The following is a 14,255-nucleotide window of genomic DNA, read 5'->3' on the forward strand; positions in this document are numbered from 1 at the left end:
GTACTGTTCACGCGCTACAGTACAGTGGGCCCGGGCCTAGAGCCGGTCCCACTACCATAACAGTAACTATGTCTTAGAGATAATTGTGAGTTTATATGGCTTTATGATTATCTGAACCTTCGAGATATTTTATGTTTATACTGCAGCTATATTATTTGTATAGTGGGGAACTACATCCAGCAAAAACCATTGCAAGGTCAATGCTGTAATATTTTGTCGAAATTGTTGGCTTATTTTGATGGAAATTCCTCTGCCGAAACTGTGGAAGTGCTTGGCAGGCAGCTTCAGGTGGATTTCACAAACAGTTCTCTGATACTAATTCTGTTTAATGAACTTCTGGTTACCTGTGCTTCCAACTGAACTGTTACAGGTTTTAGTTCCAAAATTGATCACTGCTTGCCTAACTAATGAAAAAGAAGAAAGAAGTGGTATTGCAGATTCATCAAGGGTTCTTTCTTTACTTCGGCAGTTGACAGTGGATGCTGATCCTATGCTTTATGATTACATAAGAGTATGCTTCATCTCCTCTATGTATCTAATGCATTCTTACTGGTAGCTTTGTGCTATTCTTTTCATTAGCTGCATAATCATTTCTTCTGTTGATTTATTTCATTCTCAATGGCCTTACAGGAGTTGGAACCACTTCCTTGTCTTGATTGCTTGAAAGATATACGAGAGTTTCACACTTCACTTTCTGCCTCCTATGCTTCAAGAGATCAGTTCTTAAAGGTTCCTCCCCTTGTTATTATTTTCTTTTTTTCCTAATGTTTATTATGAGCTGATTCATTATGTTTTACTTCCTGTAGTTTGTTAATAGGGCTCCTCATTTGCCACCGGAACTGTTCTTGTTGAGGTAATATTTACCTATTTGTCTCTGCATGTAGTGCTTTTTAAAATGGGCCTGTCAACTGGAAAGTGCAAAATATGTAGCTTAGAAAGTTAAAAAAAAGTGTTATGTTTTTCCTTTTCCATTTTTCTGACATCACTTCTTTCACGCTGTTCTTGTACTCTCAGTCTTCGTATGTATCACAACAAGTTATTGTTGGGAGAAATCATCAGTAGAAGCGATCTATCTGCTGCTGATACGGACATAGTTAACTGCTGGTGCAGTGACCCAGATGTAGTTTCTGCTGTATGGACTCTTGTTGACATTTGTAGCTCATCTCCTGTAGCAAATGAAGCTTCTCCGGTGGTTGCTGATTTTATCTCCAGGGTGTGCTTTCAGTCTTTCATCCCTTTTCATGCTGCAGTATGTTGATGTGCATTTTTCTCTTCTCAGTTATTTGATTTTTCATTAATATTCACACAGGCTGGCTTATCTGATGCACATCAAGTAATATTCCATCTGCCAACCCTTATTCGAAAGCATCCTGTAGAACTACATAGTGGTTCTGCTTCCAAGGATGATAAATTGTGCTCAGACTATGGTATTTCTGATGATATTTTGGTTGAGCTTCTGAAACTTTTGAAGACTTATTTATCTGATGAATCTGTAGAGATAATAGATGCCGCTTCACAAACATTGAGGGTATGTGTTAAACATTGAGTAAAGCTCTGACAAATACTGCGACGTCAATGCTGCCGCAGCATTTTATACCTTCATACCACTTTAGAATAACTTTTTATCTAGCTTGCACACAAAAATGTATCTAATGATATTTGTGGTATGGTGATTTAATGTGCACCAAAACCACGTTGAATAGTGTCATCCAAAAAATAGCTTCCTTAGAATGCCATATATTGCAGGTGCACAAACCCTCTTCTGATCAGCCTATAGTTTTGAGTTTCTTTTCTACCCTTTCTACATTTTAATGTGTGTTGGAATTGAAACTTTTTCTTTCTCGAACACACAGGAGAATTGTGTCTCGTTGCATTAAGAAGATAGAATTGTTTGTTACAACTGTCATTCCTGTTTCTTTTTCTCGAACATGCAGGAGAGCTGCGTATCTTTGTATTAAAGAGAGAAGATAGAAAGAAACCCGGTCCCTTACAAGCAATCACTCTGGCTCACCTAGTAGAATAGAGAGATTGCAAAGAAACCCGGTCCTTCCTGTTTCTAGATTTACATTCCCACCCTACCAGAGCCTATATGCTATCCTCTGCTGGCTGCTAAAGCACCTACCCTTTTGTGCCAGCATGGCACTGGATTGAAACCTTGAGTGCTCGTTCATTTGGTGTCTCTAATAAGTGTTTCATTACTGACATTCTATGAATGCAATCTTGCATGAGTAATCCTAAGCTTGGTCGCACTGGTATTATTGGAAAAAAGGGAAAACATGTTGTGCCGTTGGGTCGCTTGTGTTGGTTGTAGTGGGATTTACTTGTATTTTGAGGCCCGGGCTTGTGTGTTGGTACTGGGGCCAATGATCAGCGGAAACTATGGTCAAGAAAACAGAGAAGTAGAAGGGCTGTAGCCTAGCAAGATTAATTTATTCCTCCTGTTTGAATCTAAAGGGAGATATATGGCATAATATTCATCCATTTGTTACTACATCTATATATGTTGGCTTGCCTCTTAGATCTAGTACTCATAATCTACTATGCCTGAAACCTTTGCAATACCAAAACTTGTTCCTCACGTTGCTCAGTTTTGAGCTTACATGCGTGAACATGTTGAAAGCCTTGTTGCTCGTGTTCTATATTGGTTTGCTCTCTGTTATTTCTCCTTTCATAACGCCAATCCAATTAGGAGCCATCAACTAAAGACAAATCAAGTGAACCAATAGATCTCAAGAAATTATCGTTCATTAACCAATCCTACTATCCTAGCCTTCAACTCTCAATTCTTTTTTTTCTAGGCAAATGAACTGCAGAGAAAAAAATGTTTGAATGCTCACATTTGAAAAATGTACATGGAAGGTTTCTGGTTCCTGTCTGTACTTTTTTTTTCAGATGGAGCAGAATCATTATGTTTCACAAAGTACTCTTGTGTTTTAGAATTATAAATTGCAGGAAGAAGGGCTTCTTTTTGGATTCTAGGCATCAGTAGCATCATTATCCTGCAATTCCCTTAATATATTTTTCATGCACAGGGTGTTCTGTCAACAACAAAGGGGCTCAATGCTCTTCAGAGCCTTGATTCTCTTGATAGGTCTTTACTGATGGTATGCATGAATTGCTGTATCTCATTTGTTTTGTTAATTGCATTCTTCTGTTAATCCTGTTCTCTGCTCCAAAATTACTGCACATGCAGGTTCACTCTAGAGGTGTAAACACCCAGATAGTTGAACAGATTATATTGGGCATGGAAAAGTATTCTGGTGGTGAGTGATAGCTTACTAGCGTGATGTGTTGGTTCATTTTGTTTTTACTAATTTCCTGAGCGCACTCAGTTTCGCTACAGTAAAAGTGTATGCATATGACGTAAAAATTTGCTTTCTTTGTTTCATTACGCTGCAGAAAAAGTAGCCTCCTAACTAGATGTTTTGAAGACCTATGCCAGATGTCCAAAATAAATATCCACCCATACATTGAGATTCTTGTAAAGAAAATTTTTGACTGATTGCTATTTAAATCAAGGTAAAATACATTCTGCATTTTGCCCTGGAGATTGGAAACTACAGTTTGTAAAACTTGCAAGTTCTTCTCTACTCATCTCCATACACAATAGAATATTTGTAATCAAAGTGCTCTTAATTTGGCTATTGATACACATCAAATTTCATGGGCGATTCATCTGTACATGTTGTGGACGCCTTTGTTGGGTGCACCTACAGGTGGCGTAACAAGAAGGCGCCTGCAGCTCCAGCAACTTAGGCGCTCTGTTGGTTCAGATAGGCGGCAGGTGGTTAGCAGTAGATGGTCTGGATGTTATCCAGTCCTTGGTTTGTTAGCAGCTGGCAGTATATAAGCCGGTTAGTTCATTGTGATAGGTATGCAGGGATTGAGTAATTAAGATTCAGAGCCTCTTTGAACGGAGAGTCAGACTCATTCTTGCCATTGTTTCCCTTTTCCAAGATCAATAAAGCTAACCCAGTTCCTCGCCCATAACAGTACAGTAGAATACCAAAAAAACAAGCTGTCCCTCTTGCATTGGTTCGAAATTTGTCTCTCTATAATCTGCATAAATTGTGTATTGATACTTTGTATTAACATAATTTTGATTTTCGACATCAATGAAGAGACTTTTTAAAGGTGCATCAGATGTATCTTTTTAAAATTGGTCATTTTTTATTTGGAAGAAATTTGTGTTGTATGCCATTTATCTCAGATTAAGTTAACTGCTTTTTCTTGAATGTTGATTCTGTAGTTTCACTTGAAGATTCAGACATGTGGCAAACTGATGGTCGAACTTACGAGCAATGGTTGTGCACCCTAGTGAGCTCACTCATTTGCCATTGTGATGACATCATCTTGAGGTAATTTTCGACTAAAAAAAGTGATCTTAACATTGACAAAGCTTAAATATTAATACTCTTCAATAAAACCTTAAGATGTATGGCTTCTTGACATTTATATTCTTCTCATAGACTTTGTAGGAGTCTTGCTTTTCTCAAAGTTAAGGCTGCTGAGCTTTTGTTTGCAAGCACTCTCTTGAACATCGCTGGCAATGTTGATTCTAATGCTGCCATCTGCAGATTAATTTCAACCAAGGTTTGTCAATTTCCAAAATACTCCCACCGTTCACAAATATAAGGGATTCTGGGACTTTTATGAAAGAATAAGGGGGGTAGAAAAAGGCTCGCATGCCCCCACGTTAATGCCCTAGTGCCAGCTCCTGATTGGCTATATTAAGGGGGTCTGTTGGGGGTGAGCTCCTGATTGGCTAGATAAATGGCTAAATTGATGCCTTGGGGCCAGAGTACCTTATATTTGTGGACAGAATTTGAACCCTGGAGTCCCTTATATTTGTGGACAGAGGGAGTATTTGTTACTTTAAAGTTGCTATTAAGGGTTAATCTCAATCAATTGATGATCTGCAATGTGCTGTAGGTTGAGAAAATAATTTTTTCTGACTCCAATCATTCACTGAAGTCAATCCATCTGTTTTTGGATGCACTTAATGTCATTAGATCCTTTTATGTTGCTGAAAAAGCCAGAAGTTGCCCTTCTAATACTTTCCAGGTATGCATTTACTGTTGGTTTCTAATGAAGTGACATGATGCATTGTATATTTGCGTTGCATATAGTGTTTCACGGTGAAGCAGTCATTAAATTGATCGATCATTCCATCACCATGCACCACAATCAAATGTGAAGTTGTGGATTCATTTAAAACTTAATGAGTACCATCTCTGAGTTGATGAGTATCAACTATCATGGCTTATACTTCTGACATGTGTAAGCCAAGGAAAAATTGATGGACCACTGTCACTTTAATATGAAGCTTGTCTGTGATAATGTCTTGTTAATGACCTCTTTTAAGGTAAATACAGTAGGGGCCCCTACTGTGGTAAGTATATTAAATTAGTGTTAAAAAAATGTACAGAAAGAAGAAAAGAGGTCAGAAAAGATCTACAAGGGTGAAAACGATTAATGACCTCTTTTGATTCTTTTTGGTATTGTTCAGCACTTTCTAATGGCCCTCTCTGTTAGGAAAGGGGCACATGTAGCCTTTTTGATCATACAGTACCTGGATGATATTTGTTAGTTGTTACTACCTTATTCTAAATGTCTATTTGCCAATTTGCCTCAGAACAATATTATGAACTTGAGATACTTGTTTCTCTTGGTTTCACCTTTTGAAGTCCCTTTGATCTTCACAGGATGGTAGATCCGTTAGATCAAAAAGTCGATCACCGGCAACAACTGCATCATCGTCGTGGAAGAAGGCAAACATTCTACTCATATTCTATGTTTTTATTCCAGTAATGAGCATATCACATTTATTTATCTGTGTGAGTTCGGGTTCTGTAAAGGTTCCCTAAACCTGTTTGGTACTTTGGGTTTCTAAACTCTTTTTTTCTTCTTAACATATTGATACGCAGCTCACATGAGTGTTCGAGAAAAAAAATCACATTTATTCAAGACTTCTACGCGTGTTTGTGGAAAATTTATGTTCCTGCTACTGCTATCTTTAGACAAGTTATCCTCTTGTGTCGTTTCTTTGAATGTTGTTCCTGTTAGAAACAAGAATCATTCTGTTCGGATTGGGATTAGGTCACTCAATTCCTCTCTTTGCTCTCTCTATCTCGAACACACAAGCATATGAGAGATACCATAAGTAGTAACTCAAAACTTTATAGATTCACCTACAAGCATACAACTCACTTGATCTTCGCAACCAAGCAACTACTAGTGTGATCTTCACAACCAAGCTCTACCTTCTATATCTCTTACACTCCTCACTAGCTTACCCTTTGTAGCTTCTACATTTCTCGCAGTCCATTTCTCATTCATTCACAGGACATGTCTACTACATGGGAGTGCAGGCTCCTTTTATAGACATATGGAACTGTCATACGCACAAGAGCACAACTCATCCATAGTTAAGCACTAGCTAAGACACTTTTACAACTCATGTAAATCTAGCTGCTAGTACTCAATTTCTCTTTTCCAGGAGCTAATTTGACTAATCCTTCCAGCTGCTAGAGACTTCCCATGACTATGTAAAAATCCCTAACCAGATTACACATGCATATACACATTCATGCTACACCAATACATCTACATGACAAGATTATTCCAAACAGTTCCAGGGGTCCACCACAGCAATGTCTCATCATTCCAGAAAATAATCTTATGAGACTTTGTCTCATACATTTATAAGGCTAGACTCTGTGACTGGTAGATTTATCATGGATGTCATGTTTGACCATTGCTTTTCATAATGTTTTTTGTTATATAGAAACAAAAGCTTATGAGAAGTGATTATCAAACATGTAAATCGGAGGTTATATTGATGTCCGAAACAACTAGTTTCTTCTTTTTTGTCGAACATCCCAAACAACTAAAAAAAAGAGATCAGAGGCAAAATCATTATATGGTGCGCGCATGTTGGGAGTTGTAGCAGTGAGCACTAAGCACAGCGCCTCACAGAAACGGAGAAGAAGAGAGGGGTTAGGGTTTTCGGTGTTCGGAGTTGTTGGGCTGTATCCATAGCCAGCAGGCTTAGTGGGAGGGCCTGGGGTGGCGGGTAGTGAGGCAAGGCTGCGAGAGCACCGCCGGTCAGGGTGGTGGACGACAGCTGGTGGGCCATGCCGTTGGGGAGGGCGAGAGGTGAGGTTAGGAAGGTTGGGCTAGAGGCAGTTGTGGTGGGAGTTGAACGGCAGCCACCGGTGGTGGTCGAGGCCAGTAGCAGGGGGTGTTACTTGGTGACGTCGATGAGGAAAGGAGGAAGAGTGGACTGATGTAGGAAGAAGGAAGAAATGATGAAATGGTGGAGGAGAGGAGGAAGAAGAACAGTAGATCTGCTGCTTTGGTCTCTGCTAGTGGATAGCAATGCTTGCACACTGACTAAGGGGGGGTCATATTGCTTTCGCTTGTATGGATTCTTATTGGTACATGCATGTGCTATATTCCCGTGTCAACTGACACATGCAAACTAATGTTTATTTCTCTAAAAAGATTTTCTGCATCCAGTGTTCATTTTTCTAACATGTTTATTCTCTAGGTGTACTGGCTTTCAGTTGATTATCTTGTTGCGGCCAGAGCTGCTAGTGTAAGTGTGCTACCTTTTCATCTATTATCAATTTTTATCTGCCTATGTATTTTGTTTTTTTCTTGTATTATATGCGATTCTCTCAATAGATAGTCATCAGATGCCTATTTAATTTCCATTCAATTTATTTTTTGAAACTAGGGACCCCAAGGTTCTATTTCTATTATGTTTTTATTGTTAGGCCTGGATCATTGGGAACCTGTATGCTGTTTTGTGGGAGTTTCCTATTTAGTGATCAACCACTAGATAGCTAACTAGCAGTCAGTTTCTCTTTTTCTTATATTTGTTTGATTCCCCTCAGGGCTTGCTCCCTGTTTTGGCTTGTGATCCTACACACCCAATACTCATGTGTTTTACGTCCCTTTTCTTTTTAGTATTTTCCTGTGGAGAAGCCCATCCCTCTTGCGGTTGCATCCTGATGTTTTTATATTCAAAATTTTCAAGTATTTTATTGAACACTTTTGTTGCTTTACTGCTTACAAGATTGTTGCTTCAACAATTTGAAATTGTTTTCTTTTTTTAGATTTAACATTTTTACACGATATGTTTTTTATGAATTCAACATTTATTTTCTGAGGTGTTGACTCAATATTTATTAAAGACCGATCATTTTTTTATCAAGTCAATATTTTATTCTAAGATCTACTTAATCAACATTTTGTTTCGTTAGGCTGGCATTTTTTTAAACATGACATTAAAAATTTCTGTGATGCTTTAATATTTGTTATGTGAGACCGTTAATTCAACATTTTTTTCAAATAGCTTGAAACATGTGGGCTTTTTTATTTTAGTTTTTGCATTTAATTCCTAAAAAAGTTCCTTGAATTTCTGTAAATAAATACTAAATGGTAATGGCACCAAAATTTAGCCAACGTTCACAACCACTCCTAGTGTGTTTAGATTTTTTTGGAACTTTTTGGCATGATCTGGATGCACAAAAGAAACCGAAAGCTAAATTAAAAACTGGTGTGCGTCCACACACGCATACAATTAAATACATCATGCAGGAAGAAGGTAGCAACTAACCAGTGCGCTGAGTTCAAAAGCGCACTAGTATGGGCCCTGTGCATCTGTGTGCCAATGCTCTCCACTGGGGCTCACACCTGCTGTTCCCCTGCGCTCGGAAGAACTGAGCAAAAAGGTGACACAAGTTGATTAACAAAGGCAAAATTTGCCACAGGATGCTGAACTTTGGTAGCATTTGCTATTTCACGCTGAAGTCATATTTAGCTGATGGACACTGTAAAATCGTGGCCATTTGCCATCATTAGAATTTAGAATAATATTTCCTTCTATTTAGGCGAGAGAAAAATATGAGGAAATGTCTTCCATGCCCCTGGAGGGTGCCGCATCCGCTTGGGCTGGTACATCTATCCCCTATCCATACACATCCCAGCGCCTCCATTCCTGCTAGTCCGTCATGACCAATGCCAAGGAACCATGTTGATCTGCCTTCGTCCCACATGGCCTCTAGCTTAGTTGGTTAGGTGGCTCTAGTAGCACTCCCTGGGTTCGACTCCCGTGGGAGCGAATTTCAGGCTGAGGTTAAAAAAATCTCCTCGTCTGTCCCACGCCAAAGCATAGGTCTAAGGCCCGGCCCAGGTTGTTGGTCATCTCACACGGGCTACAGTGCCGCTATGTAAGGCTGGGGCAGGGGTTCGGGGGTTTTCTCGACCTGCGTGAGAAGGTCTTCTTCTTCTTAGCAAAATGCCCGGGGGCTGTCTTACCCCCCACAGGTTGAGTTTTGAATGGGACTGCTGCCTCCATACTTGCTCGTATCCCACTGCTACAATGCCTGTGCAGACTGTCAATCCAGGGCTCCTGCATCGCCTCAGCATTCCTCTCGTTTGTCTCCCTGACCCTCCTCACTGCGCCATCTCCCTGACCCACTCCTATTCTTGATCTCCAGTAAGGAAGAGAGATCATCAGATCAGCAAGAAAGAGAAGAAGAGAAATCAGTTGTGCCAGGTGCACCTCCAGTCCTTTCACTTAGCTCTAGTTGAGAATTAATCCAGTCTTAAATGAAAGCTTATAAATCTGGAGTCTGGAGTATATCTCCTACAAACATCTCCTTAAGGATTCCCCTTTTTGGTTCATGTCATTCCTATGGAAGGAACATTAGTAATACATAAAAGAAATAAGCTTTCACTTCTGGAAAACACTGATGATCAACTGATAGACAATGCATGATAGGTCTCCTATGGGATCTAAGATGTTCCTGGCAGTTTTTACTTGAAGCTTATTATCTGCAGCCTGCTCGAGTTGCAGCAGCGATAGTAAAATGCTTGCCTTGTGGGCTTCTGAACCTAAAATATATATTTTTTCAAGTCTGACTCATATCTAAACAGATGATTGTGTTGACGATGGCTTCTTAATCTTCCCAGAGATGCTCATGTGACTTCACTGCACTAATGTATGTTGAACTATGGTGTGAGGAACAATTCAACAGGCTGGCAATAGGACCTCCAGATTTTTCACATGAAGAGTCGGTGAGCCCTCTTTTTCGTTTCTCCATGTCTTTTATTTAGCTCTGTCATTATGTCACATGTTGATTTATACTTTTCACTGTTTTCAGCTGCCACCACATGTTGGTCTGTTGGTTGCTGCATTTACTCGCATAAATGAACCTGATAGCATTTATGGGATCACACTAGCCAATGAGGTTATCTTTAAACTTTTTATTTTGTTAATTTTCAGTTTTATGCATGAGCTCTGTCGTGCTTAAGGTGGCTGTGGAAAGTTTATCTGCTGGCCTATTTTCTGTTATAATCTTTCATGCATCCCCCCCCAATTTGGGATATTGACAGCCTGCAAAGCGTCGAAACTCTGTTGGTTATTTTAAGTACTTTTTTATTTCTAAATTTTCATCGGATATGTTTTACGATTTCAAAGTTATGTACCAAGGTTGTTATTCTTGTTGTCTCCTAGCAGATAACATCTCAGATCATCAGATACGAGCATGAAGGTGATTGGAGTAGTGCTCTTGAATATTATGATTTACTCGTAAGGTCAACACCAAAGGAGCACCTTGGAAATTTAACAGGTTCAGTGTTGACTGGATCATCTGCTTCTAGAGCAGAAGATAAGATGCTGAACTGCAAAATGCACAAAGGTCTGATGAGATCATTGCAGAAAACTGGATGTAGTCATGTGCTTGATGTCTACTGTGAAGGTTTGACGCACCTAAAAGGGTCTCTTCAACAAGATGCAGAGTTTATTGATATACAAGTTAGTATAGCATCTCTCGTATAACATATTTGCATTATATTACCATTTTTTATTAATTTGCTACCTGTTTTATCATCTACCTTGCAGTATGAAGCTGCTTGGAGGGCAGGAAACTGGGATTTCTCTTTTTTCATTCCATATTCATCTCGTTCTTCAACCCGCACCCAAAGTTATTGCCTTTTCAATGAAAACTTACACAGGTTCATAATTTCCATTATCCCTTTTATTTGTAGTCAACATTCTTTACACTTTCGATCTGAAACAAGGGCATAAATATCTGTAGCATTGTCTTAAATTTAAATGTTATAGTAACTAATTATTGATCAAGCCTTTGGACCTTCTAGAATAAAATTAACTGAGGTTCCAGATAGGCTTGAGTACCAACAATTTAATTTTTATAATACTAGAAAATATTCATATTGTTGTTGTCATTATCATCATCAAAAAATCACTGTTTTCATGTAAGGTATGACTGTTCTTAAGATAGAATATCTGTAGGCATTAAGCATTACTCACCGGCAATGTTACCCTAAACGCTAAACAGTCGGTCACCTACCGTTTAGCTCTTTATTCGTTCTAAACGGCCAATTAAACAAGTTAAACGGCCATTTAACAGGCTAAATGGGTGATTAAACGGACACGGCTAGGCACTGTGTAGCGTGTAAATAGGCTAAACGGCCGTGTATGCGAACACTGCTCGCCGGAAGCTATATCATGAAGTGTATGTGATATGGCTAGTTTATTGGGCAAGGAACACAATAGCAGATCGGCAGGTACCTACTCGCCCTCCCTGGGAAGCTCTGAGTTTAAGGTCTGTCTCTGCTTGATTCTAATCTATGGCGCCTAGGGCCCTTATATATTGAGCCAGCCAACAACTCTTATCTGACTAGGACTCTATCTCTAATCTAATTCTGTTACAATTCTTAACTAAATAGGAGGCTAATCCTTATCTAATTCTAACTGATCTGCCGAGCCAGGATTGCCTGGCCCTTTGTTCCTTCAGTGGAACTTCTTGCCAAAGTTGTCCACAACAGTATGGCTGTGTTTCTTATCTATAAGGACAAAGTCCATTTTACTCCCTTCACCTTCACTTTGTCCGTCCCACCCCCTCACCAAAATGTTGGCTTAATTTACTCCCTCATCCTATTGGTACCGGCTTAAATTAATACTAAGTGGCATTTGCATCTGGTTTGTCCTGCATGGCATGGTTTTGACCATTTCAACTCAAAGTTGTCTGACGTGGAAAGCTTTGCCAGAGCTGACCTGACCCAAGCGCCGAGCCCATGCTTTTCAACTTCCAAGCTGAGCTGCTCTGCACCTACTTTGTCGCTACCAACAATGCTTTATCAGCCAAGACAAGTAGATGTGTTATGGCTAGATTAGTGGATACTAATGGCAGAATAGATCGGCTAACTCGCCCTCCCGCAGGAGGCTCTGAGATGCTCTCTTGATCTATTTTCTGCTTGCCTAACCTATAACTCACGGCTGCCTTTATAGACTAGGCACCTAACAACCTGCTAACAAATCTAATCCAAATAACTAACTATCTTATCTGCTAACAAACTAACTCTAATCTTATTGCTGCTGAACTGGTGGCTCTGGCTAGGGCCGGCCCACTTGCCATAACAAGATGACCAGCATCTTCCCTCTCCCCGGAGACGCAAGATGCGATACGCCTTCTGCATCATCCCCCAAGTCCGCAACAGTGTCCCCTTCTCTCCCCCTTGGCTTCTATTCTTCCCTTATGTCAATTCTATTCCGAACATGTTGACTGGCATTTGGTTCAAAACGTGTTCCTGCGTGTTCCTGCTGGGAATCATTTTAACTGTTTTGTGGCAAGAATAAGGTGCTGCCGATGTACTGGTTGATGGCTGAGCATCTATTCTGTTGCCTCAATTGAAAAACCTTCATGCTGCATCGTTTTCCTTTCTCTAAAGTTGACAAAAGAGCATGCAGATTAGCAGGATGCAAGACTTGGGAGTGCAACCTGTGTGTTCCTGATGGCCTGCAAGTAGAACATGTGCTTCTACTGCCTTGCAGTGCTTGGATTCAGCCTGTCATGCCGTGCAGTCTAGAGCGGTTCTGATGACGTGCCGTGCAGAATGGTTGTTAACGGTGCATCACTGAGTGGACGACATGCCAACAGAAGAAACAGGTGCAGCGCGGCACGGCCTGGGACACCTGGAGCGAGCGACCGATTACGCTGATGAGCAGCCGGGCTTGCAACCCACAGCTTGAGGTGTTTGGCACTGTGGATCGGCTCAGTTCTGGAAATGCAGTCCACATCATACAGATGAGTTAAGACCAGTGAAAACCATGCCACGTAGGACAAACTGGATGCAAATACCGCTTAGGGGTTAATTTAAGCTGGTATCAATAGGATGAGAGAATAAATTAAGCCAACATTTTGGTGAGGGGGGTGGAATGGACATAGTGAATAGGCGAAGGGAGTAAAATGGACCTTTTCCTATCTATAAGTTCCTTTTTAAAACTCATTCATTATTTCTTATCTGTAGGAAAGTGTTCTTGAAACGTTTATGTGATTAGCTTATTTCTGGGTTACAAAGAAAAGTTATTTGTTGTTTTGTTAAATTTCCACAATCTAGTTCTGTGAGAACGGAAGCTTACTGAGCCCTAAAATACAGTTGCAAAATTTAGGAAAACTCAATTTTGTTTAGTCTCTACAATCTACTTCTGCGAGGACCAAACTGACTGGGCTATGCAGATGGCACTAATTTTCCTTATTTTGATCACCTTTACAAACCTGCTTCCTAACTTCTGATATTGCTGACTTATTTGTTAAATGCTTCAGTTGCTTAAGATCTCTGGAGAATGGTGATTCTGAGGAGTTCCATGCGAAACTTTGTCAAGCTAAGATGGTATTATTCACAACTTCTTCTGTGGTAACTTCCATAAGTTGAAATTGATGCGAATGTTATTTTAAAATATTTACTTTGTCCCCTTCTAGGATCTTGTGTTGGCTTTGTCAAGTACTAGCATGGAAAGCACAAAATACATACATTCTACCATCCTTAAGTTACAGGTTAGGCCTTCTTATCGTATGGTGTACATATTGGTGGATCATTCGGGTGCATAATGCCTTGTTGTTTCCCATAGATGCTTGATCATGTTACCATGGTTTGGGACCTGCGTTGGAGCCTTTGTCACAATCAAACATCAGAATCTTTACCAGGAACCAAGAAATTTTCTCCTGTTTCCACTATCCCTACTGGGATGCAGGTTCTGCTCACATCTCTCTTGGCCAGTTCTATCATTCTGTTTTAGATGCATGCAATTCAATTTATATTAACACTTCAGATGATGAGTTCAGGAACTTTGCGAATGTCTTTATTAGCATGATATTGTATGTTGATGTGTCAAGAATTGTGGAATAGGGACATAGATTCACTTGAACTTAGCAGTTCAT

The 14,255-nt window shown here is 39.9% G+C and overlaps 1 protein-coding gene across 3 annotated transcripts in view; it reads left to right on the forward strand.

Moving 5' to 3' along the window:
* LOC101786621 (serine/threonine-protein kinase ATM) overlaps positions 1–14,255 on the forward strand; it is a 46,398-nt gene that overhangs the window by 19,778 nt on the left and 12,365 nt on the right. For all 3 annotated transcript variants that reach the window (XR_002677785.1, XM_022826866.1, XM_022826867.1), the window contains exons 35-54: positions 147–288; positions 371–511; positions 631–729; positions 807–853; positions 1,015–1,213; positions 1,310–1,528; positions 3,033–3,104; positions 3,194–3,263; positions 4,250–4,358; positions 4,470–4,593; positions 4,933–5,064; positions 5,706–5,771; positions 7,553–7,600; positions 9,985–10,089; positions 10,176–10,262; positions 10,532–10,828; positions 10,916–11,028; positions 13,641–13,707; positions 13,797–13,871; positions 13,946–14,068. Coding sequence is in view for 2 of the 3 variants with exons in the window: in XM_022826866.1 (XP_022682601.1) it covers positions 147–288; positions 371–511; positions 631–729; positions 807–853; positions 1,015–1,213; positions 1,310–1,528; positions 3,033–3,104; positions 3,194–3,263; positions 4,250–4,358; positions 4,470–4,593; positions 4,933–5,064; positions 5,706–5,771; positions 7,553–7,600; positions 9,985–10,089; positions 10,176–10,262; positions 10,532–10,828; positions 10,916–11,028; positions 13,641–13,707; positions 13,797–13,871; positions 13,946–14,068 (2,335 nt within the window). In the remaining variant the exon portion in view is untranslated. The remainder of the gene's footprint in view (positions 1–146; positions 289–370; positions 512–630; positions 730–806; positions 854–1,014; positions 1,214–1,309; positions 1,529–3,032; positions 3,105–3,193; positions 3,264–4,249; positions 4,359–4,469; positions 4,594–4,932; positions 5,065–5,705; positions 5,772–7,552; positions 7,601–9,984; positions 10,090–10,175; positions 10,263–10,531; positions 10,829–10,915; positions 11,029–13,640; positions 13,708–13,796; positions 13,872–13,945; positions 14,069–14,255) is intronic.

Source organism: Setaria italica, chromosome V (genome assembly GCF_000263155.2).
Source record: "Setaria italica strain Yugu1 chromosome V, Setaria_italica_v2.0, whole genome shotgun sequence".
Classification (NCBI taxonomy): Eukaryota; Viridiplantae; Streptophyta; class Magnoliopsida; order Poales; family Poaceae; genus Setaria; species Setaria italica.